We start from the raw sequence: 25586 nt of genomic DNA, 5'->3' as shown, positions 1-25586 counted from the left end.
CGCGGCCCGAGGCGGAAGTGACGCACCGGAAGCGCTCTAGTTCCTCTTGCAGCGGGGGGAAGAAATCAAACCCCCAAGATGGCGGCGGCGTCGGAGGAGCGGATGGCTGAGGAAGGAGGCGGCGGCCACGGCGACGGCGGCCCCTCTTCGGCCATCGGCTCTACCCAGCGACTGCCCCCCCCGCCCCCGCCCCCGGCCCCGCAGCCGGGCTCCCAGGCGCCCCCAGCCCAGGCGCTGGCTCCCGACCAGCTGCCTCAAAACAACACGCTGGTGGCGCTGCCCATCGTAGCCATCGAGAACATCCTCAGCTTTATGTCCTACGACGAAATTAGCCAGCTCCGCCTGGTGAGGCCCCCGCGGGACCCCCGCCGCCCCCTCCGCCGGCCGAGGTCTGGGGAGGGGCGGAGAGGGGAGCGCGTCCCCCGGGGAGGGAGCCGCAGCCGGCTCCAGGACGCGGAGTCCCGGCGCCGGGCGGCGGGGTCATCCCCCCTCCCCTTCCTGCCGCGGAGCTAGGGGGCTCGCTGCCCCGGCCCGGAAGCGGGGCGGCGGCGGGAGTTGGGGCGTCCCAGCGCCGCCGGGCCCGAACGCCGGCTCCGCGGCTCGGGTCGCCGCCTTTTGTGCATCAGCGTCCAGCCCCCGGCCGGGCCCAGCCAGGTTTGGTCGGTCCGCAGGAATCACGCACTGTGTCCCCGCTTCCCCCCCAACCCCGACCCAGGTTTCCCGGTTGGAGAAGATGAAGTAGGGTCGGGGAGGCCTCCACAAACCCGGTGGGGGCTCCGAGGGGCGTGAACGCCATTTGGTGGCCCCAGCTCCCCAGGTGACCAGTAAAGTAGAGCCCACCGAGAGCGCGTCCGGCTCGGCCTCGCCCCGACACTTCCCACCCTCGGGGAGCACCTCGCCCCTGGACAGGGTTGGTTTCTCTTGCAGTTCATTTTCTAACTAGTGACTTACGCCCACCCGCCAGCTTCAAATCACAGTAGTTCAAGTGATTGATAGAAAGGAGGAATTTACCTCGCTCCACACCGTGGACTGAAGGTTTGATGAATGTCTTAGTTCAGTTAAGATCTTTGGCTTCCTGTCGGGGAATTTATCCTTTAAGTGGGAAGGAAATTGAAGGAGGTGGACATTTTTAAGGGACTCTGTGCCGACTCTGTGTAGGAGCTCAATCTGTGCTTGGGATTGTTTTTAAGAGGACAAAGACATATTTCTGAATGTAGTGTGTACAGCATTTTCTCGTTCGTGTGCCACATTTTAGGTTTACACCTCCAGTTTAAATTCGATTCTAATTGCGTTTTGGAAGGGAAATCATACTTTTTAAAGAAAGTTTATTAATTTTGATTCAAACTGATGACCAGGTTTCTCTTTTCTAGTCAGCCCAGCAGTTCTACCACGCCAGTCTTGCAGAATGGAAGATACTTCAGTTGAAAAATCGTTTGTCAAAATTGATTGTCCCTGCATTCCCCAAACATGTCATCCTAGAATTCCGTGTAGAATCTTAAATAGTCCGATTTTTATGAAGGGTGATGTTTGCTCAAGATTCATGCTGTATGTTCAGTGTCTGGAAATTAGGCATAACATTTGATTGAATTGAGCCTCTCAGCCAAACAATGGCTTTGTAAAGCTTGGAATATTCACAGTTCTGTTTTGTAAGTGTTGGGGAACACTGGTTTTTTGTTCTTTTGTCAGTCGTTTACCTTTTTAAAAATTAAAAACATTTTTTGGGGGGGGACTAGCTTCTTAGGACATCCCACTGTTTATTAATGAATGACATCTCTTTCAAGTGAAATACTCAGTTGCATTCTTAATTTTAAAGCAGTCATCTCTTCTAGACTTTTAGGGTACAGATTTGTGGTTTCAAACAGATTTTTCATAAGGAGCCCCTTACCATCCCCTGTGTCCCCCCCCCCCCCCCCCAAAGATTCTTAAGTCAATTTTATGTCCTAGAGAGGGTCTTTCCCCTCTGGTTTAGTAATGAGGAACTATTTTCTTATTCTTTTGTTTGCTTAAGGTTAATAGATAATTTGTAGATTAAGTGGATAATCTTTTGTGGCTATTTGGAAATGTCTTTGGTTTCAGATTGATCGGTTTGGGGTCATAAGGTACAATTCAGGTAGCATTATAAAAGAAAGATTTTTTTCTTGCCACTAGATGTCAGCATTAATTTAATTGTGGTCTCTTAATGACTTTGGCAGGGTAGAAACAGTGCCTCCTTCGTGCTTTCCTTATATCTAAAGGGCTCTTTGCCAGAAAAAATCAAGGAACATTAGTATGTATGCTGCTATCTGGAGTACACGTTACTCCAGCTCCTTTCATTTTAAGTTTTGTTTTTTTTTTTTTTTTTAGTGGGATTAGGCTGAATATGCTTGGAAGAGAGTGATACTAATTAAGAATAGAATTAGTTTCCATAACGCTAAATGTCAGCAGCTCAGTGGTTGCTGAACTAGTGTATGTATTGTTTGGATGTTTCAGGGTTTTTTTTCTCTCCGATTTACTTACTAGGGACTCAGTTGTCACTGTGGTTAGCACCTAAATTAGAAGACAGACACATAAGCCATGTACTCATTACTCTGTATTTTCTTTAAAAGATGTGCTCTTGGTTGAGATTGCTAAAATAACATTTTTCAGTTCTTTGTGTCTTCAGTTTGGTTGATGATAGTCTTTGCTTCCTGTTGCCATGAATAATTGAAATTTGACTCTCCAGTTCTTTCCAAGGGATTATCCAAATGCCTTATTGAATTGTTGGTTTGTTTGTTCATTTTTCCTGCCATTGATGCTCCAAAAATGTATCCAGAGCCTAGAAATCTTGATTACACAGAAATAATGCTTTAAATACTTAATTCTTCCAATGTATTTAAAATTATTTGACGGAACACAGCTTTTGAAGTGATAAAACTTGTACTTTGAGTTGTTTTTTCAGTAAATCAGACAAATTTGTGCTGATACAGCGTTAGACTGTCACCTAGGCCCTCTTGATAGGGTGAGAGTTTTTGAAACACGTGGCAAAGGTTAAGAAGTGAGGTCCTACCCCCAGTTCAGGAGTGTATCTAAGCCAAGTTTGAGCGTTTGACTTTGATTTGTGAGCATAGTGTTCTCATTCACTGAAATATGAATATGGAAGGCTTTTTAAAAGCTGTTTTAGAGGTATCCTATGAAATTTTTTCCTGTATGGTTTGAGCTTCTATAAATTTAATGGAATCCTATTAGTAGTTCAGGACATAAATATGACTGAAGGTTAAATTCAGAAGTCTTGCTCATTATGTGGAATGAAATTTTCTGGTAGGTAACAAAATACCTATATACTTTCATCCTGAGATACTTCAGAGCACTGTAGCTAGTTAAATTTGTTACCCATTTATAGTTCCTTTTATATCTTTTGTTCAAACATGTTAGAAAATTTTAGAGAACGTTGATTGGTAAGAAAATGAGAAACCATTAACTCCTTTTTTAATAGGCCTGCTGTCTTCCTTACATCTCTTGCTGTGTGCCAGTAGTTTTCAATTTTTTTTTTAAGATTTTATTTATTTATTTGACAGAGAGACAGTGAGAGAGAACATGAGTGAGGAGAAGGTCAGAGGGAGAAGCAGACTCCCCATGGAGCTGGGAGCCCAATGTGGGACTCGATCCCAGGACTCCAGGATCATGACCTGAGCCGAAGGCAGTTGTCCAACCAAGCCACCCAGGCGCCCCAATTTTTTTTTTTTTAAAACCTCGGGACATCTTTATACTCTTAAGTTACTGAAGACCCTAAGAGCTTACCTTAGAAAATTCTAGAAGACGCAGGAAGAGACAGTATATTCTTCATTAATTGCCAGAAAATTGTTGTCATGTGTTGTGTTGCCACTGGAAAAGTCCATTGTATATTATGGAGGAATGAGAGTAGAAGTGGCAAATAACGTCTTCGTATTATGAAACTAGTTTGGCCCCACAGACTCTCAAAAGGATCTTGGGAATCCCAGGGGTCCCTAGACCACACTTTGAGAACCACAGCTCTTTCTTTTTTTTTTTTTAATGATTTTATTTATTTATTTGACAGATAGGGATCACAAGCAGGCAGAGAGGCCGGCAGAGAGAGAGGAGAAAGCAGGCTCCCCTCGGAGCAGAGAGCCCGATGTGGGGCTTGATCCCAGGACCGTGGGAACATGACCTGAGCTGGAGGCAGAGGCTTAACCCAGAATGTCTTTTTAATCTAGAACATTCTCCCTACTTTTTTCATTCTTGGTGCAGTTGGCTTTTCGAAGAATCAGGGCAGATGGCTTATAAAATGTTCTACAGTGCAGATTTGTCTCATTGCTTCCTCATAATTGACTTCTGATTTTTGAACTTTGGAAGAATTCTAGAAAGATATAGACTAGCACCATCTCTCTAATTAGAGAACACCCCCTAATGTCCTTAAAATCTCATACTGCCTCAGGAAGTCCTACTTGAGACTAGTGCCAACATTTTCTGTAGCAGCAGAGTGTTAGTTGAGACCAATCAGTTGAGAATTGTTAGGATAATTGTTTCACTCTGTAGAGCTGCAGATCACTAAATTTAAAAAGATACTAATTAGAAGCCTGAATTCTTAATTTCATTTTTGCCACTGCATAGTTTGACTTTGTACACGTTACATAATTTCTTAAGGCCTCCATGTTCTCACTGTAAAAAGAAAGGAAAGGTTCTGGTGTCTTAAGTTCTTTCCAGTTTGAGGGTTATTGGTAAGTGGCCTAATCTTTGATAATAGCTTCTGCATTAATTGGAGAAAAGCATCAGGTATTCAATTCATTTGAGAACTGTAAAGCACTAAATAAGGACATGAAAAATCCGAACCTATTCCAACATTTCCTGGATTCTGAGATACAGTTTCGTGTTTTAGGATTTTTGAAATCAGAATGCATCTTGATCAATTTGTATGTATATTCTGGCAGTGCTTCCCCATCCCTCCGAAGAGCTTTTATTGACGTCTTAAAGTCTCTGCAGCATCTTAAACAAAATCAAAGAAGTCCACCCTTTTATATTTCGTAGCCTGTGAGCCCTCTGAAAAAGAAATGCTGCCAATTATTGTAAGACCATTCCAATGTCAAATGTTAAAATCTGGAAAGATATGGATCTTAGAATCAACCGAGATTTGACACTAAGATTAGGTTTCATAGGAAAATTACAGGTTTCACAAATTTATGGCATATGTGTCTTGCGTTGTTAAGTAGGACCATGGTGGCACAAGAAATCAAAAAAGATTCCTAGACAAAGTGAACAAAATATTTCATTACTACTTAGGTTAGAAAATGATGGAAGAGGGTAAACATGGCAGTTTAACTCTTCAAACAATTAAAGAAAAACCACATCTCTTCTAATTAGAACAGCAGTAACGGAGGAGCCCAAACTGAATGTCTCCACTGGAGACTAGTATTCCGTGAGCTCCCTGGTATGTTGATAAGTATCTATTGTGCTGATCTCTGAATGCCATGATAGTTTTTGACATAGTCATCATCTTGATATATTAGACTCCAGAATTTTATTTTACTGTCTTGGGTAAATGACCAGATTGCTAGGATTTTTGTTGTATTTTAATAACAAGTAAGGTAAAATTTTTTCCTGTCAGTTTTGGGAAAACAGGAGGTCACAAAGACAGACAAATGAGAACAGAACCACAAAAGCTGAGGTCAAAAATATTTTAAGCATTAATCAATATTGTAAGAAAAGAACAGCATTTAATTTGGTATTCTTTCTTTCCTGGATGTTCAGTAAGCCATGACCAACAGCACAAAAACAAAGATAAAGTAAAAGTAGATCATATATATATATATATATATATATTCTTTTTTTTTTTTTTTTTTTTTTTTACCTAAAGTCTCAGTACCAGTACTCGTGACAATGTTTATTTAGGAGTGGGACAGTGGTTCTTAAAGTTTAGTCTTGGGCTCCCAGAGCAGTCCCCAAGGCCCTTTCAGGGAGGGAGTCTGTAAGATCTGAAGTCTTTTCATTATAGTTTTAAGTTGTTCTTTCTGCCTTTCACAAGTAGACAGTGGAGCTTTCCAGGAGCTCTGTGACATGTGATGATGTCAGCATACAGATAACTCATGAAACATGTGCTTGTGTGCTTTCTCGAACTAAGGTAATACTTCAGTAGACTGGATACGGAAGCAGATATGGCAGTTTATTTCTGTTCTATAAAACTACATATCAAAGAGATTTGCAAAAATGTAACTCTAAATATTTTTTTTCTGAAGAGTTATTTTTCCTTTAAAAATTATTTATACTGGGGCACCTGGCTGGCTCAGGCAGAGGAGTGTGCAACTCTTGGTCTCAGGGTCATGGGTTTGAGCCCCGGGATGGGTGTGGAAATTATTAAAAAACAAATAAACTTTAACATGTATTTATGTTTATATTTATTAGTTTTATTAATGTCTTTTTTTTTTAAGATTTATTTATTTATTTGACAGACAGAGATTACAAGTAGGCAGAGAGGCAGGCAGAGAGAGAGGAGGAAGCAGGCTCCCTGCTGAACAGAGAGCCTGATGTGGGGCTCCATCCCAGGACCCTGAGATCATGACCTGAGCTGAAGGCAGAGGCTTTAACCAACTAGCCACCCAGGCGCCCCTATTAATGTTATTTTTTAATAGACACTGACCATGTGTTGACTGTTGACAGCTGGTTTGGTTTAGTTAGAAATAGATCCCACCATATTCTAAAATATAACTAGGAATTACTCTTAGTTTCATTACTTAAAATTTGTTGTTTTTATTTCTTTTCAAATGGAAAAGAAGTGTTTTCCTTAATACCTTTCATTTAGTGTGCTCTGATTTTGGAACTACATGGTGTTTAATACTGTAGTATTAAAGCTTTCATTAATAAGTATTACAGCTTTTGTTAGCTTCAATCCAGTTTGCCAGAATTTTTGTCTGTGTATTCTCAGAGAAAACAAACATTTCAGTTTCAGCAAGTATTTGTCAAGCATTTGTGCCGGGTGCTAGGAGAGAGACAAGCATAGGCCTTGGCCTCGATCTAGATTTATTTCAATGTCTTGCACTTTAAATATCCACACCTATACAGTGGGAACTGACATTCAAGTTGATGCCTCCGAGTCACTGCAAAATCCTCAGGAATTGAAGAACAAAAGGATTTTGTGCACCAGGTTTTATTAAGATAATACGTATTTCTCAGAAATACGGCATCTCTGGAACAACATCTTCCAGTTAGTACAAAGTTAAACAATTTAACATAATTTTTACAGAGCACTTTAGAGTTTATCAAAGTGATTTTAGTGTGTATTGTTTCATTTAATCCTAATGCTACCTCTGTGAGTTAGGTACTATCCAATTTTACAGAAGGCTGGCTCCAGCTTTATTGAGCTGACTTGCTCAAGAACACATAAAAGTTATGTTGAAATTCAGGTGTTCGGACTTCCAATCCAGTGCTTTTACTGTATAAAAACATAGTTTTCCTTAAGAATTCAAAATAGTCAAGGTTCTGCTCCATATGTTAAAATATTTGATATTATGGAAGACAGGACAGTATTTAGTAACTCTCCATAGTTAACCCTGGCTTGTAGAAATAAGTAAGAATTCTCATTCTGGTTATAGCTCACAAACTTTATGAGAGGTTGGGCATCAGTTTGAATACACATTTTGAGCTACCAGAGAACTTTCTTTTTTCAAACCATTAAAAACTTTTTGAATATCTTGTTTTATTGATCTTCAGGACTACATTTTCTGACCATAGTAGTGGGGATACATTCAGAACATGCAACCAATAACTAAAATAAAAGTAAAATTCCTTGCCTACACATAGTATTAATTTCTTAACATAATGCCACAAGAGTTATAAAGCAGGAGGGGTTCGCCTCACTATACACTACACGTTACCATGTGTACTGATTTAGAGATTCAGACCGCAAACTGCGGAACAGTACTGGCACAGAGAACTTTCAGCTAACAGGAGTCTAAGTTAATTGTCTGTTATATATTTGGGTTTTATCTGTTAAAATTCTCCCTTTTCCTTCTTTCTTCCTGTAGGTTTGTAAAAGAATGGACTTGGTCTGCCAGAGAATGTTGAATCAGGGATTTCTGAAAGTGGAGAGATACCACAATCTATGTCAGAAACAAGTTAAAGCACAACTTCCAAGGTACGTTGTGCCTAGTGCTGGCAATAATTTACAAGTGGGAATTTTCTTTCCCTTTCTTGGTTGGGGTTTTTTTGGATTTTTGTCTTTAAAGTAATGGCTATACCTGACATGGGGCACCCCTGTTGTTTTGGGGTTTGTTTTTTTTAATTTGGGTAAGTCTACATACTAAATGGTTTCCAAGTTTTTATAGGGAAGGGTACCTAAATCACAGTAAGTGATTTTGACTATGGTTCGCCCACTCTAACCATTTCTGTTGAACATTATACTGGAGGTTCTAACCAGGGCAGTTAGGCAAGAAAATGAAATTCAAAGCTTCCATATTGGAAAGGAGGAAGTCGTTTTTTCTCTTTAGAGGTGACAAGATCTCCCATATATGTGATCATATGCATAAGGAGTCCTGTAATTGTTAGAGCTCATAAAAACTCAGCAGGGATATGGGGTGCAAGATCAATGCGGGAAAGGAGTTGCATAATTGTGTTAGCAACCAATGATCCAAAAACAAGTTGCAGGATGCAGGGATGGGCAGGGTGGGTGAATTGGAGTGGAATCTCCACAGGCTTCCAGTGATGGAATGAAAAAGTCATGGGGATAAAAAGTACAACACAGGGAATATAGTCCATGGCAGAATAATAGCATTGTCTGCTACACTTGGGATGAGCATGGCATAAGTTAGAAAAATGCTGAAGCACCATGTTGTACCCCTAAAACTGCTGTAGCACTGTGTGGCAACTAGACTCAGAAAATAGGGGCAGGGGCCTGGCTGGCTCAGCCCCAAGAACATGGGACTCCTGATCTCTGGGTTGTTGAGCATAAATCTTACTTAAGAAAAAAAAAATCCATTTACAGTACTGTCAAGGAGAATAAGATACTTAGTAATGACTAACAAAAGAAGACTGGTCTGCTGAAAACCACAAAACATTGGTAAAAGAAATAGAAAGAGACTTAAATGGTGTTGAATGGAAAGACTTTTTGTTCTGAAGGTGGCGGTTCTCCCCAAGTGGTTGTGCACATGCAGTGTAAGCCCTGTCAAAATCCTAGCTGTGGTTTGTGCGGAAAATGTCAGGCTCATCCTACAGTTCCATAGAAATACAGATGACTCAGAATAATCAAAACAGTCTTTTTTTTTTTTTTTTAAGATTTTATTTATTCATTTTACAGAGATAGAGATCACAAGTAGGCAGAGAAGGCCAGCAGACAGAGAGGAGGAAGCAGGCTCCCGACGTGGGCCTCAATCCCAGGACCCTGAGATCATGACCTGAGCCGAAGGCAGAGGCTTTAAACCACTGAGCCACTCAGGCGCCCCTAATCAAAACAGTCTTAAAAAAGATCAACAAAGGTGACCGAGTCCTGCGCCTTTCCAATATCAAAACTTACTGCAAAGCTGCCGTAATCAAACCAGTGTGGTGTGGGCATAAAGACAGGTGGTTGCACAGGTGGAGTGGAACCAGGAGGATGCACAAGAAATCCTTAGATATGTAGTGATTTTCAAGCCAGATGCCAAGACAACTCGATGGGGGAAGGACTAATGCTTTCCCCAAATGATGCTGGGTTAGCTGGGTGTCTGCAAAAGAATGGAGCTGGGCCCCTTCCTCATCCCATCTACAAAAACTAACTCCAAGTAGACTATAGTCGAAGTGTGAGTGTCAGGGCTCCACTGTAAACCCTCACATGGAAACAGTACTGACCTCCATGGACTTGGATTCGGCAGTGGTTTCTTTGCTATGACACCTAAAGCACGAGTAACAAAAGAGTAGGCAGACTGGACCTTCTCAGAATTTAAACTTGTGCCGCAGAGGATGACATCAAGATGGTGAAGGGACAGCCCACACCAGGGGAGAAAATCGTGAACAGCTCAAATAACCCAGTGAGGGACCTTGATCCACGTACTATGCGGAACTCATAGAGCTCAACAATAAAAAAGACACGGAACCCAGTTTAAAAGGGGGCAAAGGATTTGAAGAGACATTTCTCCAAAGAAGAGAAGCTGAAGGCTAACTAAGCATATGCAGGGTGCTCAACATCAGCAGTCCCCAGCCGGTAGCACTGCAGATCAAAACACAGATAGCACACAACACCCACTTGGATGGCCAGAGTAAAGAAGACCAAAAAAATCTTGGAAAGGATGTGGCCAAATCAGAACCATCATAAATTACTTGTGCGATTGTAAAGTGGTTCTGCCCTTAGAAAACACTTTGTTCCTCGAAAGACTAAACACAGAATTAACAAATGACCCAGCGTATATTCTATATACATAGAATATATGTATTTCTAGGGCACCTGAGTGGCTCAGTGGGTTAAAGCCTCTGCCTTTGGCTCAGGTCATGATCCCAGGGACGTGGGATCGAGCCCCGCATCGGGCTCTCTGCTCAGTGGGGAGCCTGCTTCCCCCTATCTCTCTCTCTTGCCGCCTTGCTGCCTACTTGTGATCTCTGTCTGTGAAATAAATAAATAAAATCTTTTTTTTTTTTTTTTAAGATTTTATTTATTTGACAGAGATCACAAGTAGGCAGAGAGGCGGGGGGTGGGGGGAAGCAGGCTCCCCGCCGAGCAGAGAGCCCGATGTGGGGCTCGATCCCAGGACCCTGGGATCATGACCTGAGCCAAAAGCAGAGGCTTTTAACCCACTGAGCCATCCAGGTGCCCCTAAATAAAATCTTAAAGAAAAAAAAAAGAATATATGTATTTCCATTTCCGTACATATTTCCATCTCTTTTGCTACAAAAGAGATGGAAATATAGTCACGCCAAAAACGTACGTGAGTGTTCTGTGTCACATTATTCATAATAGCCAGAGAGTGGAAACAGCCTAGAAGTCATCACCTGATGATCAGGTCCTCAGAATGATGCCATGTCTGTATGACAGAAATGTCAGCAGGCAGTGGAGAGGAATGGATATGCGCTCCAACATAGATAAGCCCTGAGAGCTGTGCTACGTGAACAAGGACAGACCCAAAATGCCACATATCCTACGACTCCAGTTACCTGCCATGTCCATAACAGGCAGATCCGTAGAAGCAGAAAGTACACCAGTGGTTGCCAAGGGCTAGGGAATGGGAGTGACTGGTAATAGTTACGGGCTTTCGTTTTGTGGTCATGAAACGTTGAGAAATTAAATGGTGGTGGTGGGTGCACAACTCTGAATATACCAGAAATCATGAAGTCACATACCTCCAAAGTGAATTTTGTATGTGAAGTATTTTTCAGTAACACCTGAAAAGTGTAAGTGAGCTAGGGGTGCCTAGCTCAGTGTGGCTCAGTCAATAAAGCCACCAACTCTTGGTTTTGGATCAGATCGTGATCTCAGGGTCGTGAGATCGAGTCACATATTAGGCTCCCCGCTTAGCGCGGAGTCTGCCTGAAATTTCTCTCTGCCCCTACCCCCATTCTCTGTCTCTTTCTCTCTCTCTAAAATAAATAAACAGTTTAAAAAAAAGTTTATATAGAAGTTTAAGTAAGCTGGTTTTATGGGTAAAAACATATGTCCCTTGTTCACATACCCCTGTGTAATTCTTCCATTTCTCTGATTTTTTTTTTATTCTAATGGCCATTAGGCTTGATACAGCAAAACACAAAATAAAAAATAAAAAAAAAAAATGGATTCCCCTCTCCCCTATAATTTATTAGTGAGTGCTAGTCCTTGGCAGGGATTTCTGGACATAGCGATTCATTGATGATTTCGGTTAAATCATGACCCAATTGTAGGTATCAAATTCACAGGTAAATATTAGACTGTTAGAAATCTCAGGAAGGGAGCGCCTGGGTGACCCAGTGAGTTAAGCCTCTGCTTTCCACTTAGGTCATGATCCCAGGGTCCCGGGATTGAGCCCCACATCAGGCTTTCTGCTCAGTGGGGAGCCTGCTTCCTCCTCTCTCTCTGCCTACCCCTCCGCCTACTTTTGATCTCTGTCTGTCAAATAAATAAAATCTTTTAAAAAAGAAAAAAGAGGTCCCAGGAAGTCATTTTCTCTGCTTGCCATTTAGTTCACAATATTACTTTCATGCTTGCTTTTTTTTCTTACTCCAGGAGGGAGTCAGAAAGAAGAAACCACTCGTTAGCTCGTCACGCAGACATCCTTGCTGCTGTGGAAACAAGGCTCTCACTGTTAAACATGACTTTCATGAAGTATGTGGATTCCAATCTCTGTTGCTTCATCCCAGGAAAGGTAAAATAGAACTGCTTTCCCAAAACAGCTAGAGTGCACTACTTAAAGTTCTATTATTGTTAAGCGATTGTTTAAATGTCAGAATTGTACCCATCTTTCTGGAATGAGTTTCTGTGAATGGATTTGTTTAGTTTCTGTGCAGTAACTGATAATAAGTCCATACCATACATGACCTTCATGTTTAAAAGTCTCATTGTGAAACACACAGTAGATGCTCTGCTGTTCTTTAGAAAAGCTTGTTAGGAATTCGTCCTCAACTCCAGTTAACAAACTCTTTCCATAAATAGGAAGAGAAAACAGAGTTCCTGCTGAAAAACACATTTGTGGGCTTTTACTCTTTGTTTAAGATTGACAGCAAATAAGTCAGGTACTGTCCCTGCCTTCAGGATTGTTCTAATTTGGATTTGGGGGAGGTGGAGTAGGAGGGACAAGCTGGTTTTTGTTTTGTGTGAGAAGCATTTCATGGAGACACTTTAAATACTTCCAGATTCAGCGAGAATAGACAGTTACTGGATAGCAGCACAGGAGTAGTCTTATTGAACCCAGAAGTCAGTCTGTCGTGGCGTATTTACCGTCCCCAAGTTCACAACGTGCTACTTAAGATACTGCCTCAGTGCTTGTGGTATCTTGCTTCCTGATTGGAGAATAAATTCAGATGAAGTCTCTTCGTATCGTATGTGGAAGAGGCAGAGGTGGATTGAAAGGTCCTTTTGGTACTTAGTTGATGCTAGCAAAAGATTCCCTTATGGTCGGAGCTAATCAGTTCCTAGAAAAACTGGAATGTTCTCTTTTGGTTATTTCCGTAGATACTTAACAATATTCTATATTTAACAATATTCTGTATTTCCTCCATTTTCAGTTTTCTGTGATGCTTATGGAGGGGGATCCTGTTTCTTATTTTATTTGAAATATTCTTCAGTATATCTCACTTGCCTCCTGTTAGCTACAAATTCTTCTATGGAGTACTTAACTTTAAAAATTGGTTCTGATTCTTACTCCATATTGCATCCAGATCCCATGTACAGGCCTCATCTCTCAAGTGATCTGAGAAGTTCATGGAACTAGTGTAGGTTGTCCCCTGCTGCCTCGTGGTGTTTGTTGCTTATCTCATTGTTAGGAATGTCAATATTTGAGAAACATCTTAGAGTTTTCATAACCTCAGAAACACTTCAGCCAGTTATTACAAACGAGAGTGGAGTAGTGTGTGCTCAGTCCACACGGGCCGCAGAGCTGAGATGCCTAGTACTTGACCTTTACAGAAGGGACGGGTCTTTCTGGGTGATCAGGATCATGTGATTGGAATGCTGGTCTTGACTGTCTGAACAAATAAATCCAGTTGAGTCCTGCTGGTTTTTTGCAAGTTTCTGTTGACTCTTCACGTTAATTTTAGGATCAAAATAACAAAACCACGGCGCCATGGAGAATATGTTAAGGTGTCAAGGCTCGGCAGGTCCCCCCAGACATCAGCTCGGGCCAGCTCCTCACTGCAGCCCTTCCTGGGCCCTCAGCGGCACAGCGGTCAAGAAGGAGTTTCATGCCCGGGCCCACCTTTAACCCAGACCCGTCCCCTCTCCCTCTCCCTCGTCACTGCTCTCAAGCTAGATGCACATTCACGTGCGTGGCCTTGCCTTTCCACACGGCAGTGGAGGGTCTGTCCCTGTACCCTTGGTAAGAGCACCAGGGCCCAGCTGGCAGATGGGTTTGACAGAAGCTTCGCGCCAGCCTGCTGATTCTTCCTTAATAGGACCTGTGTCTTCACAAAAACTCATCCAAAGTTTTCTCCTGTAAACCTGAAAAATCCCCACCCCCCAAAAAAACAAATGATTTTTGTTGGATTCATCTTGAATAACTTTATTTCTTAAAAGTGCCATCTTCTTAGTTTATATTTTGCCTAAAACAACAAACACTGTGTATCCTTAGAATATTACCTTTTTTCTTTTTCTTTTTCTTTTTTTTTAATTAAGTAATCTCTGAGCCCAACATGGGGCTCAGACTCATGACCTCAAGAGCAAGAGTTGTCTGCTTTACCGATGGACCAAGCCAGCCAGGCACCACCCAGAATGTTACTTTTTATTTTCATGTAGCTGGTACTTTTTAGCTTGCTTAGACAAAAATGAAACTGCCAACCTAACACACTTTGTAATTTGGGGTTGTTTTCCTATTTCTCCCCTTTTGCACTTCTCAGCCTAAAAGTCCTCACATTCTGTCTTCAGAACCGAAGGACGTGGCATTTAATCCTCAAATGCAAAAGGAGTACATTCTATAAAATAGTTGTCAGGGACACTTGGTGGCTCCCTCGGTTATGCATCTGCCTTCAGCTAAGGTCATGACCCCAGGGTCCTGGGATTGAACCTTGCATTTGGCTCCCTGCTGTGCGGGGAGTCTGCTTCCCCCTCTCCGTCTGCCTGCTGCTCCCTCTCTCTTCAGATAAATAAGATATTTAAAAAATAATAATTCTTTCTCAGTGTTAACCTATAATCATGATCTGGTACAAGGTTTCTATATTAGGTTATTCTTGTGTTCCCCCAGACCCTGCTTCTGGATTTTACTTAAAAGTTCAGGAACTTTTGGGATATCTGGGTGTCTCAGTAGGTTAAGCGTCTGCCTTCAGCTCAGGTCATGGTCCTGGGGTGCTGGGATCGAGTCCCGCTTTAGGCTCCCTGCTCAGTGGGGAGCCTGCTTCTCCCTCTGCCTGCCCCTCCCCCTGCTTGTGCTCTTTTTCTCTCACTTGCTCTCTGACAAATGGGTAAACCTTTATTTATTTTTTTTTTTAAGATTTTATTTATTTTGACAGACAGAAATCACAGAGAGGCAGAGAGCCCGATGCGGGGCTCGATCCCCGGACCCTGGGATCATGACCTGAGCCGAAGGCAGAGGCTTTAACCCACTGAGCCACCCAGGTGCCCCTGGGTAAACCTTTAAAATAAAAACTTTTAAAAATTCAGGAATTTTCATACTTGATAAAAGAACTCGTTTTCATGTCTATAGTAAATATTTCATTCACAGATTACTCTTTTACAAGGTACTTAAGTGAACCTGGGTAATATCAACATTATAGTTTAAATTAGAATGCCCAATACATACAGAATTTTGGAATTTTAAACTAACACTTGGGCAAAAAGCATTTTAAAAGTTGTTCTCTGGGGTGCCTGGGTGGCTCAGTTGCTTAAGTGACCAACTCTTGATTTCAGCTCTGGTCGTGATCTTAGGGTCACAGGATCGAGCCCCATGTCAGGCTCCATTCTCAGCCCAGAGCCTTCTTAAGATTCCCTCCGCCTCTCAAAATTAAATATTCTCTGAAAGAGCAATCAAATTTACTCTTAAAAGCAAATGGTAGGTTAAAGATGACAGATTAAATGCATGTTTACCTCAGATTCCTCCCAAAGCTTGTTCTTACAGTAAAGGAGCTAGTTTTAAAAAGGAAAAAAAGACCGAGACCCATGAGAGTGAAGTCAGGAGAGCAGCAGCAACAAAATTCTGGAAGCTGGAATGTACACGAGAAGTGGTAGCTGATTCAGCAGAGCTGAGGAGGTTAAAGCCTAGATGGGCCGTGGGAGAGCTGGGTGGCAGTGTGGTCTGCACAGCTGGCTTCTAGAAAGCTCCAGGTGCGAGTGGGACTAACAAGGGAGGGTGGGTTGCGTCTCTGTATTTAAAAATGATTTAAACCTACAGGTCCCCTCTCCAACTCCAAACAGCTAGGTCACTGCCCTCCTCCTGAGTGAAAAACCAGGTCTTACTCGCGGAAGGGGTTTAGAATGGGGTCTCTGGACAGGGAGACCGTATGGATCACAAGGGCATTAAAAGAGAGTCAGACTGGTTGGTAGTTTGCCACTGTCGATCATGGAACAGGATCAGGAAACTCCTTCTATAACGGGCCAGGTTGTAAGCATCTCTGACTTTGCAGGCCACGTGGTCTCTCTCAGCTCCATGAAACAGCCATGGACAGCATGCGGGAAACAGAGGCATGTGCGTGTGTTCCAGTAAAACATTGGAACAGAAACAGCTGCAGGTCAGTAGGGCTCCAGCTGCTGACCCTGATCACTGTATTGGTATTTTTTTTTTAAGATTTTATTTATTTATTTGACAGAGAGAAATCACAAGTACACTGAGAGGCAGGCAGAGAGAGAGAGAGAAGGAAGGAGGCTCCCTGCTGAGCAGAGAGCCTGATGCAGGACTCGATCCCAGGATCCTGAGATCATGACCTGAGCCGAAGGCAGCGGCTTAACCCACTGAGCCACCCAGGCGCCCTGTATTGGTATTTTTCAACTCTTCTGACAGAAGTCACACTGTACGAAAAATTCAGTGTCCATGTTGGCAGTTCACACATACTGAAGCACACAAGTGAACAGAGGCCAACTGACCATTCTGGGAAATAGAATAGTAAAGAAAAACATGGGTAAGACCCTGTTAATTAAGGCCTTACCAGTGGCTCTCATACCGCTTCTGTGCTCACTGAAACCCAGTGGTTCCCAAAAGTCAGGATATTCAGTGTGAATGATTATGCAGGGTCACAAGGCAGGATTTCCCTGAACAAACTAAAAATCTGAGAATTGGGTTTTGTTAGTTGGTTTTTCATGTTTGGGCCAGGAGGCGGCGGGAGGAACAGCGGTATGGCATTTTGCAGTTTCTTCTTTTTTTCTGGTAACTACATGTCTTGATGCAATTTCACATTTGCACAGAAATTGCAAGAATAGTACAAGGATCTTCCATACGTCTTTTATCCAGATCCCGCATTATTACCTTCTGTCCCGTTTGCTTTTATTCTCTGTTTTATTTCTTCTGAACCATTTCAAAATAGTGGAGATACCATGACCCTTTATTCTTAAATATTCTGATGCAGTTTCTGAGATAAGGGCATTCTCGAACTGAGCTGCAGCACAGTTACCAAATCAGGAAATGCAGGTTTGCTACCATGGCCTCTCTCACTGACAGCCCACAGCACATTTCACCGCTGATAGTGAAACTCGTCCTAGAGACTTTTTTCTCAGTCCAGAACCCAGTCTGCAGTCCCGCTGGACTCTATAACCTCCTTAATGTGGAATAGTTCCTGGGCTTCCTTTGCTTTTGAAGAACATGGGTCCCTTATTTTGAGAAATATTCTTTGAGTTTATTGAATGTTTCCAGAATGTTGTGTTTTTTATCTCTTTTAAAATTGATTTTAATATGAAGACATTCTTAGAACAGTATTATTTGGGCACATTTCTTCTTTTTACTGTGCTGAAAATAAATACAGTCCCCGAACCTTTAAAATGAAAGAAGAAAAATCAATCTGTTCTTGCGTTGACTTTTGCAGCCGCCCCCCTTCCCAGTGTCCCCACCCCGCCCCCCTTGTCATCAGCCCCCCTGCGCCCCCCTTCCCCTCCCTGCTTTCTTGGCACACTGCCCCTCCCCTCCCCTCGTCTCCACCTCTCCCTTCTCCTCTGCCCCCAACCCCACCTGCCCTCTGGGTTAAGCACAGGGGTTCTGGTGAGCTGTCTGTCTGTGTGTTGTTTTGGGTTTTTTTTAAATGATTGATTGATTTGACAGAGACACACACACACACACACACACACACACACACATACACAACAAGAGAGGGAACACAAGCGGGGGAGTGGAAGAGGGAGAATCAACCTTCCAAGCAGGCTGAGCAGGGAGCCTGATGTGGGGCTCCATCCTGGGACCCTGGGATCGTGACCTGAGCCAAAGGCAGATGCATAACAACTGAGGCACCCAGGCACCCCAGTGGTGCCAGTTTTAACATGAGCTTAGAGCATTAGAGAAGCATCATATATGGTCATACCGTACTTTGTAAAATATTATCATCTCAGGTTCAGGAGGGGTTCAGCATGCAGCATATTTGAAAGCTGTAAAAACTTTGAGTGGCCAGGGGCTCCCGGCTGGCTCAGTCAGTGGAGTGTGCAATCCCTGGGTTTGAGGCCCATGTTGGATATAGACATTATTAAAAAGATTGAAGGAATGATCTACTGAGAAGTAGAAAAATCATGAACTGTTAGAAATACTTTAAGTGACCAGCCTAAGGCCTGTGATCCCTTTAGTAGACCTCCAGACTTATCGTGCCCTTACATTCCTGCTGCTAAAGTAATTTTCAGAAAGTAATTAAAACCCTTGCAGGGTGAAATAATTTTGAAAATTGGGTCAATATCATGTTTTCCTAACATGTGACACTGTGGCCACCAGTCCCTCTGAATGGTAGAAGCTGTGTAGGTCATCTCCTTCATCTTGTCCTTGGTGCATAACTTTGGGACAGAATTAAGAGAATGGTTTTAATTTTATTGAAAACATGGATTATTCCTCTTGACTACCGTAATCTCTCTGTAACATGTTACCTTTCCTAATGGAAGACTTGAGCAAATGGAGAGAGACCTTGCTTTCACACTATTACCTCAAAGACCAAAAACGGTAAAGATAAGGTACGAGTCAGTTTACAGGAGCACAGTGTATCAGTTGTAGGGATTAGAGCTGAGGCAGGTTCAGCTGCCATTCCAGCAAGAGGACTAGGAACCAGGGTGGTCAGAGCTTTCTCTCCCCCATGTATGTTACGCCTGTGTTTCCCATTGCAGTTACCCTGAAAGTGAAAAGGGGCCTCTCACTACCCTTTGCTGATAGTGGGAGAGGGGAATCCGAGGAGACCTCATCCTAGTCCATAGCAGGTCTGAAGAGAAACGAAATCTCCGAGGACAGAGTGCCTGGTCCCAGAGCAGGAAGTCTGTTTGGGTTCCTGGGGCTTCAGGAAACCCTCAGGCTGGAGTGAAGTGGATTTGGGTCAGTTCCTCTAGCCCTCTCCGCAGACAGGATTCAGCGTCATAGTTCACTCTCTGGTTTCTCTCGCGGCTTGTATGTCCCTTTTCCTACCACTTATTTCCGCGTCTGTTGCCCTCTGGTTTCCTTTGGAGCAAGAGCTGTACTTTATTCATCCTGATTCCTTAGCCTCAGCACCTGATGCAGAAAATCTTAATAAATGTGCATATGAAACACACGAAGGCTTATGACAAGCCCAAAGCCATGCGGTACAGACGGCATCGTCCCCTCTCTCCCTGTTGAGCCATTTTCTTATAAAGACAAAACTGAAAGTGCTAATGAGACCTCCTTATTGTAGGTGATTGATGAGATTTATCGAGTGTTGAGATACGTCAATTCCACCAGAGCCCCTCAGCGAGCTCATGAAGTACTTCAAGAGCTAAGGGACATCTCCTCCATGGCGATGGAGTACTTTGATGAGAAGATCGTGCCCATTCTGAAGAGGAAGTTACCAGGATCAGACGTGTCCGGAAGGCTCATGGGCTCTCCTCCAGGTAGCTCGTGTGGATATGTTCAGTGTAAAGGAACATTCCTACACAGTTCCCCAACTTGCTTCCCCGCACTCACACTTAGTCGTATATTGTGACCTTTCCTGTGTCTGTAAATAGTGTCTGCAACGTGATTTTTAATGACGTAACTCGTGTAACTGATCCATCGCTGTTAGCACGTTTGTTGAGCTCGTTTTGCAGTATTTAAACTACACTTTGAAGAACAGTCTAGTGGCTGTATCTTTGTACATATCCGTGACTACTGACATACAATAACTTAGAATTTTGGATAAAAAGCTATGTATATTTGGGGGGGGGATTTTGTGGAGTGTCTTTTGTTGTTTCGTTTTGATGTTTCTGACTAGTTAACACCCATGGTGCTAAGACAGAATGAAATATACCAGATAAAACCCCCCAAATTCTTCACGGATTATTCACTTAATTATTTCAGCCCCTAGAGTGGCCGCTGCTTGAAAAGACAGGCCACGTAAGGCTGCTTTGAGCCCTGCCGCTACTTCTTTAGCAGCTCTTTTGCAGAAGTATATCCCTTATCTACTGAAAGACAAAATTATTCAAAATATCTTCAACTCTCACAGATAGTTTAAATCAGGAAAATCTTTTTTAGTAAGACGTCACGTTCTGTTCAGATGAGTTATCTCCCTGGAGTGCTCAGTGGGGTGACTGAGCGGCTGGCTGTAATTGAATCATAATGCCTGTGGCATCTCAGCGTTAATCAGTTATTTATTGAGTACCTATTACGCGCACAGCACTGTACTGTGTCCTGTGGAGACTAAAAGGAAGTGTAATACTTGGTGTCTGCTCTCAAGGATCTTACTATGTCAAAAGGTAAGACATATCCAGACTCGAAATTAAATTATCACTGGTAAGAGAAACATTTTAAAGAAGGGTCCATTGAAATGCCAAATGAGTAGCAGAGACAGGATCTTAAGGAAGCTAGAACCATTGTTGACTGAGAGTTGACAAGAGGTAGGAATTGATCTAAGCCTTGCTGTGTTTGTGGAAATTAGATAAAGGTAAGCAGAAAGAGAAGGAACAATGCATCTGTCTAGGAAGATTATTTATATATATATGTCTTGGCGGGTTTAGGGTAGGAATGGATCCATCCAGTCCTTTCAGAAAACCTTTAAGAGATAACATTTTTTTAAAGGGAGGTTATTTATGATAGTGATTTTTATGGCGATGTTGCCTTTGTAGTCCTTGTCCATTTCCCGGCAATCCATACTTTGCCACGTGAACCCAACCATCAGAATTCAAACTCATTTACTGTTAAGACGGGTGTAGATTGCCAAGAGGAAATGATCAGAAGTGATATTATAAGGCTGTTCCATTTCAAAAGAAGTTTAATGAAGTATTACCAGTAGTGGGAGACATTTTAAGTGATTAATTGACCATTTAAAACCATTTCTCTGCAGTTCCGGGACCTTCTGCAGCCCTCACAACCATGCAGCTCTTCTCCAAGCAAAACCCTTCAAGACAAGAGGTTACCAAACTCCAGCAGCAGGTTAAGACAAACGGTGCCGGCGTGACTGTTCTCAGGCGTGAAATTTCCGAGCTTCGCACCAAAGTGCAGGAGCAGCAGAAGCAGCTTCAGGACCAGGACCAGAAGCTGCTAGAGCAGACCCAGATCATAGGCGAACAGAACGCACGCTTGGCGGAGCTGGAGCGCAAACTGCGGGAGGTCATGGAGAGCGCGGTGGGGAACTCCTCAGGGGCTGGGCAGAACGAGGAGTCCCCTCGGAAACGGAAGAAGGCACCAGAAGCCATAGACTCCCTTAGGAAATCGAAGCGTCTTCGGAATAGAAAGTAAAGTTGGGGGTGGGGGGCTTTCAAGCTCCAAAGGAAGACGCGGTTGAGCAACTGAAGCAGTGACGCCCATCAGGACGCCCCAGAGGCTTCTGGGCTTTCAGACAGAACACAACTTCAACTTGAACTCTCACGGTTGGGACAGTCTTCTCCCGCTTCTCCTGGTTGAACTGATGCACAGAGTCTTTTTACTTTGCAATAGATTTGTACTAACCAGACCTGTCCTATCATGTTTTGAGGAGTTAACTTTTTTCTGTGCAGATAACGTTTAAAAGTAAGTTTATTTGTTCCTGCATATATGCACATTAGAGAAGGATCTGAAACAAACCAGTCTGGACAGACTAGAAGTTAAGTTGAATACAGAAAGTGTCCTGTTTCACTTGAAAGAAAAGACCTACTTTTTAAATGGACAGTCTCTTGTTTAAAAAAAAAAAAAAAAAGTTGACTTTTTGTTATAAGTGACCTTTGTCTGGAATGTCTGAAAAGTAGTAAATGCTTTTTGGTATCGAAGTAATGGGTAACTAAAACAGACTTCCATAGTGTTGACTGTAAGAGGGGCCTCTACAGGATTGACTATATATTTTTATAAACTACTGGCAAGGGACTTATCCAGTTGTTCTACACATGTTTTCAGTTCTCTTCTGGGGCCACGCCCTGCCTTTGCATGGATGCATGCCCGCATCGCCTAGTCAGCTCACGGAAAAAGCTCTTGGCACTGGCATTGACCTTGAACTTCTCTACTTCTCCACCTTCTAGAGCAGCGTTAGCTTATTTGAGCGCCTAACACCTTCCACTGCTACAGCAGCTTGCCTCCAGGGAGGAATTAGTCCATTTGTCCTCCAGTTTTAGGGGAACAAGGGAACACTAAAGCTCATCGCTTTCTCTGTTCTCTGTAGGGTTCAGGTATAGTAGCCAAGGCAAGAACCCCAAACTCCAGGCTCTGTCATTGTCGGACCTCTGGGGACTGGTCGTGGCCCTTCCTCACCACCGTGTGTGTTCATGGATCACCACGGGTGTGAGCAGGGGACCCAACTTGTAGGATGCAGTTTTACCACTGAAAGAAAACTCACTGAAGAAAATCCAACTATGAAAAAGCATTTTGATCATTTCATTTCTGGGGGATGACCTGAGGGAAGCTTTTAAATACTAATTTCAAGCTTTCCTTTTCCTACAACTTTAAACAGAAGCTTTAATTTTGTTTGCACTCCTGTTCTGAGCGTATAACTGGAAAAGCATGTCTTGCACTGTTCACCCTTCTAAGCGGTCACTTTAACAACCTCCAAATTGTATACAGTGGTTACTTTCCCCAGTTGTATATTTTTGAGACCTTCATCTATTACTGTCCTCGTTTTATTTTATGTACTAAATTATGTAGTTATTATTTGACTGATAAGTTCTTTTATCAACTCGTAACAGCTGTTGCCATGGGCTTCAGTTATTTAAAATAGGTTTAGGTGTAATATAGAAAATAACCCCTGTCCAGGTGGGAGTTGGACACCTGCAAAAAACCTAAGGTTTGGTAAGTACCTTAGTTGAATAAAAGCACAAGGTTACCACCCTTTCTGCCTGTCCACCATGACACGGTTATGCATCCTTTAATCTCACCAAACGAAGCTTTTTCTTACCCATTTTTAATATTGTCCTTCCATAATACTGTCCTTAGATTTTGATCAATTTTCTGTCTGACTTGGAAACTCCATTTACAATGTAGTATGTTTTCAATGAAGAAAAAAAAAAAACATCTAACATCCAAGTGTTTTCATGGTTTGTTGGGAAGGTAATTTTAAAATAAACAATTTCCAAAAAACATTTGTCAGCCAAGATCATCCATAAAAGTCCCCGTCTGGAACTCGTTTTCTCGGCAGGTGTCATTTTTTTAATCCTAGGATTTAGCCATATTGTTCTAACTCTGAAGCAGGCCTGCTGGGATACTCATGGCCATGAATAGTCTGCCTTCCCAGTAAAAGGAAGACTCTTGAGTAACCAGGTAACATGTTTACAGGTTTATAAAGTAGGATCCTTACGCATCAAAGGGGTACAACCTCAGATGATTAGCAGTTGTTCTTGAATTATTTCAAGTTTCCTAGGTTTCTTTTTAAACTGCACCTACATACCCTAAATGTATGTAGAGCCTTCTGTTAGTTAGCATGAGTATTTGGCTTTCGTAGGAAGCATCCACACTATCGGAAGGTATTTTCTGTCTCTTTGTAAAGTCCAAATTTCTAAAAGATTCACTTGTAACTGTCTGTCCGTAAGGCCCATGAGTTGTACCTGTGAATGCACGAATGTTCGTAAGAGTAGGAGAAGAAAGCACTACGGTTCAGTTATCTGTTAAAGTCTTCGATCTTACCGAAGACATCTTGCTTAAGAAAAAGTCAGGTGCTTGCTTTTGGATAGTAGAGTGGCATTGAGGGTTCAACAGATCACAAAGGATTTTCATCAGCTAAAACCGGCAGGCCCCAGCAACACCGCAGATGAGCCTCCCGGATGGGAGCCATCTTGCCCGGGGTCAGACACCCGTGGCTTCACCCGTGACTTCGGCGGCATCTGTGAGTGTCATGTTGTCCTGGAGTGAGATGCCAAGAGTTATTCGGGTCCTGTTTCTCAGAGGAGACTTTGTGTTAGTGGGTCACTCGCGCTTGTCAGTCGATGATGGCACAGTGCCCACAACACAGACCCAGGGGAACAGGCATCAGTCAGTTCCATGGGGACTTGCCCCCACCTCACCCACCCAGGGCCCTCTGCCTCTCTCCTGCATGGACTCAGCTCGGTTTTCCCCTAATCCCAAATACAAAGTCTTTTTCAAGACCTGAGGTTACTCAACCTCCTGCTTTTTCAGCTCCTTTCTGGCTCTTCAGAGCCTGAAAATATTGGGGCAGACGCAAACGCAGTCCCCGTAACGAATCACACTGTTTTAAAAAACCATTGGGGTGCCATCTGGCCTAAAGCCACTGGTCTTAGAAGCAGCTTTTTGGGTTGGTTTGTTTTTTTTTGTTTTGGGTTTTTTTTTTTTTAACTTTTGGTAAAACGTGTTTTCTGGAGTACTGAACTTTACAGGGGCTTGCCTTAATCTCTATTTAGTAGTTTCAAGGTGTATGCACTATTATTCTATTTGTTAAAATGTTGCAATATTCTATGTAGCCCAGAAGGTGGGTAAAACAGTATGAGTCATGCCTAAATAAATAAGCTAAAGGTGTCACTATAGCTGGATTTTTTTTTGTTTTGTTTTTTAAGAAAAGATGGACATAGGAACAGAGGCTGTGTGTAAGAAGCAGACAACACGGCACCTTGAAATTGCACTATTTTATGCATTGTTTTCTATGCCATTTCGTAGCCTGCACTTTAATCTCCAAAGAAACGATGTGTGATGTCCCACTTCCTGATCAGTAGTGAACTGTTTCCTAAGACAGGGCACTTAATTCTGTTTTACTCAAAGTTTCTTGGAGGTGGATCCCTTCCCTGAGTTCTCTATTTCCTTAGCCATAATATTTTCTAGGATCTAGGAACTCCTGGTCTTGTCTGTTCCCAACAGTGAGAATTTTAATTTAATGTAACATAAAATCTCATCCTTGGTGATCAGCACATTCTTAACCTCCTGCCCTAGCTGTGAGTACCCATTTGTTAGCACTTATCCAGCCCACTCAAAATATCATGGAAGTACGATCTGAAGTCAGGAGTAGAGGCATTCTGAAAAGCAATCAGCCCATATGATGCAGTCTCTCTTGGAACCGGCTATTTCTAATACGTAACGCATAAAGTCCGATCTGACAATGCCATCAATTTCTTGAGACAAGAGACTCTATAACTAGTAGTCCAGGAAGGTAACAAAGTTAAAACTCCTCAGAAATAACAAGTTCCTATAGCCCACCATCTCAGGTCAATTCTTTTCAAAAAATACTAAAGCAATCTAAAAAAAATGAAACCAGCAATCGGTTGACTGCTGCCCACCGTTTTCTTTCTAATAGCACTAAATTGTATTCACGGTAAGTAGAGGCTTAAGTAATGTTGGCCTTTTCCAGCTTCCTGAGAATCTCTGGTCCTCAAGATTCCAAAGTTAAATCCAAATTTCTCCTGTTGTGTCTGAAAGAACCGTGGGATTTCGAAGCATATTGGAAATCTATCAGGTCCACTGCCAAAGTATACTGGTCCATATTCAAAGCTATACCAAAAGTTTAGAAGTGTTTAAAATTCCATTATGTGGTACCATGTC

General features: G+C 42.6%; 1 protein-coding gene across 1 annotated transcript; it reads left to right on the top strand.

Annotated features, from left to right (window-relative positions):
* The first annotated feature begins 51 nt into the window (after positions 1-51).
* FBXO28 (F-box protein 28) lies at positions 52-24580 on the top strand. The gene is made up of 5 exons (XM_059412928.1): positions 52-345; positions 7992-8101; positions 12125-12263; positions 19363-19558; positions 20986-24580. Exons 1-5 carry the CDS (start codon positions 79-81, stop codon positions 21378-21380), a joined length of 1107 nt encoding a protein of 368 aa, XP_059268911.1. The 5' UTR covers positions 52-78; the 3' UTR covers positions 21381-24580.
* Positions 24581-25586: the final 1006 nt, after the last annotated feature.

The sequence above is a fragment of the Mustela nigripes genome, chromosome 10 (genome assembly GCF_022355385.1).
Source record: "Mustela nigripes isolate SB6536 chromosome 10, MUSNIG.SB6536, whole genome shotgun sequence".
NCBI classification, from domain to species: domain Eukaryota; kingdom Metazoa; phylum Chordata; class Mammalia; order Carnivora; family Mustelidae; genus Mustela; species Mustela nigripes.
This window is presented reverse-complemented; position numbering and strand designations above follow the sequence as displayed.